This window comes from Cajanus cajan, chromosome 10 (assembly GCF_000230855.2).
Source record: "Cajanus cajan strain Asha chromosome 10, NIPB_CcT2T_4, whole genome shotgun sequence".
NCBI lineage: Eukaryota > Viridiplantae > Streptophyta > Magnoliopsida > Fabales > Fabaceae > Cajanus > Cajanus cajan.
Genome location: NC_138526.1, coordinates 28,539,217 through 28,543,154, shown reverse-complemented (window position 1 = coordinate 28,543,154; position 3,938 = coordinate 28,539,217). Strand labels below are relative to the sequence as shown.

General features: G+C 36.3%; 1 protein-coding gene across 1 annotated transcript; it reads left to right on the top strand.

The window, feature by feature from the left end:
* Positions 1-1,954: 1,954 nt before the first annotated feature.
* On the top strand, positions 1,955-3,554 carry LOC109791698 (aspartic proteinase CDR1). The gene has a single exon (XM_020351024.3). The coding sequence runs from the start codon at positions 2,083-2,085 to the stop codon at positions 3,406-3,408; it is 1,326 nt and encodes a 441-aa protein (XP_020206613.1). The 5' UTR covers positions 1,955-2,082; the 3' UTR covers positions 3,409-3,554.
* The last annotated feature ends 384 nt before the right edge of the window (positions 3,555-3,938 follow it).

Genomic DNA, 3,938 nt, shown 5'->3' with positions numbered 1-3,938 from the left:
GCCCTGAATGGTAACCGAAACGACTTTATTAGGATTTGTGTTCTTCATGAAAGTTGTAGATATTGATGTTAGGATTCTAATGGAGTTGGGATCACTTAGAAAGGATATGTATATCTCGAGTTATGGTTAAATTATTAACTGAATGTCATAGATATTGTGATGTGTGTGAAGAATTATGTGAAAATTGTGGTCTATGATGTTGATAACTTAATGATAGGTACCTAGCATGTGAGGATGATATTGCATGGATTGTTATTGACATGTGATGATGTTATATAATGGAGATGAAGTAATTATGAGTTACGTGGGATGCATGAGTTGCATGAGACTTATGAGTTGCATGTGGTGCTTGAGAAGCCAGACGTGGCTATATTGCATTGGACCCTGGGCCCAGAGAGGGGTTGAGACAGGGGGGACCATGACGGGAGGCATTCCATGCGTGGGCCGTTGGGTGTTTAATTGCGCAGCTCACTGGCCACAGAGGGTTTAACGGTGGGTGGATTGCCTTTGCACGGGCCGTTGGGTGTTTAACCGTGCAACATACCGGCCCTGGGAGGGTGTGAGAACGGTATGCCCGCATTGGCAACAACTAAGGGAATTGACGAGGTACGCCCATTGTGCGGAGTGCCAAGTTGAGACTCTTAGGAGAGGAGATGTGTATGAGCATATAGTGAGCATGTGTATGAAAGCTTGTATGATTGAAGAAAAAAAATGATGTTTGGTAATTATATGAGATGTATTTGTTGTTTATATTTAATGATGATATTTTGGTGCACGGTGTGGTGTGGGAATTGGGTAGCTCTATGTTCATATATGATGTTATCTATCTCTCACCGTCCTGTTTTTATGTGGTTTCCTTTTAGGTGAAGATGAAGGCACTCATAGTGTTGAGTTCTAAAGGGAATGGGTTCTGCTCTGATAGGATGTGACATTGGGGCATGAATTTAGGATGCTTTAGTTATGAATTGTTATTTGTCGTTTGAGGAGACTTATTTTTAGGAGTTTTATATTCACCTTATATTTGTAAATTCTGGATCCCTTTCATTTTTCTTTAGAGACCTTGATAATTTTCTTTTAAGAGTAAAACTTTATTATTATTATTATTATTATTATTTCTATTTATTTCAAGACTTGTGAACCTATGAGTTTTTATTAAAATATGTGGATCCTTCTTGATATTATATTTATTGAATTATTCTTATTGTTGTTACTTATTTATTATGGGGTAGAAGGGTGTCACAAAGTGCTAGTTGGCCCACGTTGGAATTTGATAAAATATTCTATTTTAAAGTGTTATGAGGTTGACTCAAGCATGAAAAATATGGGTTGATCAATATTATATAGTAGTGACCTCTGATGAAGTCTTGAAAAAGATCTTGACACTTGTATTGGTTACATCCTATTGGTCAGTTAAAAACAAATAAGATAAACTATAATCAGATAAGGATATTTTGACTATAAATTTTAACATTAGGATATTTAACCGTAACAGTAGCCCCAAGTTGGTGGGCATCTAGAGCTTTATGTCAATTTGTATGGATTTTAGCTTTAGAATACTTATACGTAAAAGTAGTTTCCTAAGTTAGCGTAACACTAGAGCCCTATACCCGTTTTTTGTTTGTTTTTTAATGAATTTTGGTCTCGGATACTTATCCACAACCCAATTCATGATTACGAATTTTTTTTGCCACGGTTTTAGTGGTTCACTTTATTATCGAATAATTGATAATTGCAACTTTATTGAATTTGTATGCAATCCATTTGCCAATACGCCAAGTAATTATTGGAACTAGCTGGCATAATGACGTCGAGATGGTGAGGCAAGCACGATGAAAATTAGTGAATGTAATAATTAAGTCCCGTTGAATTTACTCGACAATGGACTACACTAATATACAGTATATTACACCAATTAGACAGCACTATGAATGAATGAAGTCTCAAGTGATCTTCACTGAAAACTCTATAAATTAATAGAAATATTTTGAATGATAATGTGCTCCACGGTCCACTAGTCCACCCCATTCACTCCTCGTACACTCTATCCTTGGGAGTTCATTTCTTTCCTCCATTATTTCCTCAATGATGCATGCTTTTCTATTTTATTTTTTTGTCCTATGTTCACCTTCTATTGCATCCTTCGTTGAAGCCACTAAAACTCTAAGTGGCTTCAGCATCGATCTTATTCATCGTGACTCACCATTGTCACCTTTCTACAAGCCTTCACTCACCCCATCAGAGCGCATCAAGAATGCTGCGATACGCTCCATTTCTCGATCCAATCGTGTTGGCCACCTTATGAAGGAAAATAAATTACCAAAATCCATTACAATTCCAGATGAAGGCCTTGGTGAATACCTCTTGAGATTTTACATTGGTACCCCTCCCGTGGAAAGGTTCGCTATTGCAGACACGGGGAGTGATCTTATTTGGGTGCAATGCTCCCCTTGTGAGAAATGTACACCCCAACATGCCCCATTATTTGACCCAACAAAGTCTTCCACGTTTAGGACCGTGTCATGTGACTCACAACCTTGCACACTACTCACCAAGAATGAACACGGGTGTGCAAGATCAGGTGAGTGCTTATATGAATATGGTTACGGTGACCAATCATTCACTAGTGGAAAATTGGGTGTTGATGTGATCAATTTTGGTGGTGGGGGCAAAGCTGCTACATTTCGTAAGTTATTAACTTTTGGGTGTGGAACATACAATAACGATACGGTGGCTGAGAAAATCATGCCAAGGAACACAGGACTAGTCGGTCTTGGAGCAGGACCATTGTCGTTAATTTCACAACTAGGTGATGAAATTGGTAACAAATTTTCCTACTGTTTCAATCCTTTGGACTCAAACTCCACTAGCAAATTGAAATTTGGGGGTGTGGGAATTGAAAAAGTAATAAAAAGGGTTGTGTCCACTCCCCTCATACTCAAATCTTCTGATTCCGGCTTTTACTTTCTCCATCTCGAAGGCATCAGCGTTGGAAAAAAGGTGGTGAAGACAGTTAAAAGCCAAACATATGGCAACATCATCATCGATTCCGGGACCACAGTGACGAGTCTCAAACAAAGTTTCTACAACGAGTTTGTGACTTTGTTGAAGGAAGTCATGGGTGTCAAGGAGGCACCGGAAAGTCCTGAAAATACATTTTGTTTTAGACATGATGTTAAGAAGGGTTTCCCTGATTTTGTGTTTCATTTTTTGGGAGCTAGGGTTCGCTTGAATCAACAAAACCTATTCCAATATTACGATACTGAGAACTTGTTTTGCTTGTTGGCACATCCCACTGCTGAAGATGAATATGCATTCCTTGGAAGCCAGACTTTGGTTGGTTTTCGAGTGGAGTACGATCTTAGTGGAGGAAAGATTTCCTTTGCTCCTACTGATTGTACCAAATATTAGGTTAATATCTTTATGTTTGCTTAATAAACATTTCAATCGTGCTTGTACCAAGAAGAGATAAAAGGCTTAATGCTTTGCATGTCTCATGATACAAATAAAAGAATATATTACATATATACCTCATACAAATTCATATTAATTTTTAATTTTGTGATATCACGTGAATCCTGTGAATCATATTTATGAAAAAACATATTTATATACAAGGTTTCATTTTATCCTATAAAAGAATGTAAACAATGAGTAAATTAAGTGTTTTTTTAAGTAATAAATATATGAAAAAGTAATGTTAGTGAACACTATATATATATATATATATATATATATATATATATATATAATAGAGAGAGAGGGGAATCCGTTTACTCTAGGAGTAAGTCTAAATAAATTTACTTTGTTCAATAACTCATATTCTACATCAAATTTCAACAATTCAACCGTTGAATTTAAAATTCTTAATGCATATATCAAATTTGCAAATTTTAAAAAATTTGAAAACTATTTGATACTTCATTTCATTAATTCAAATT

Bases quoted from the DNA above. Each gene is read 5' to 3' on its own strand.
- LOC109791698 (XM_020351024.3), top strand. From the start codon at position 2,083: ATGATGCATGCTTTTCTATTTTATTTTTTTGTCCTATGTTCACCTTCT.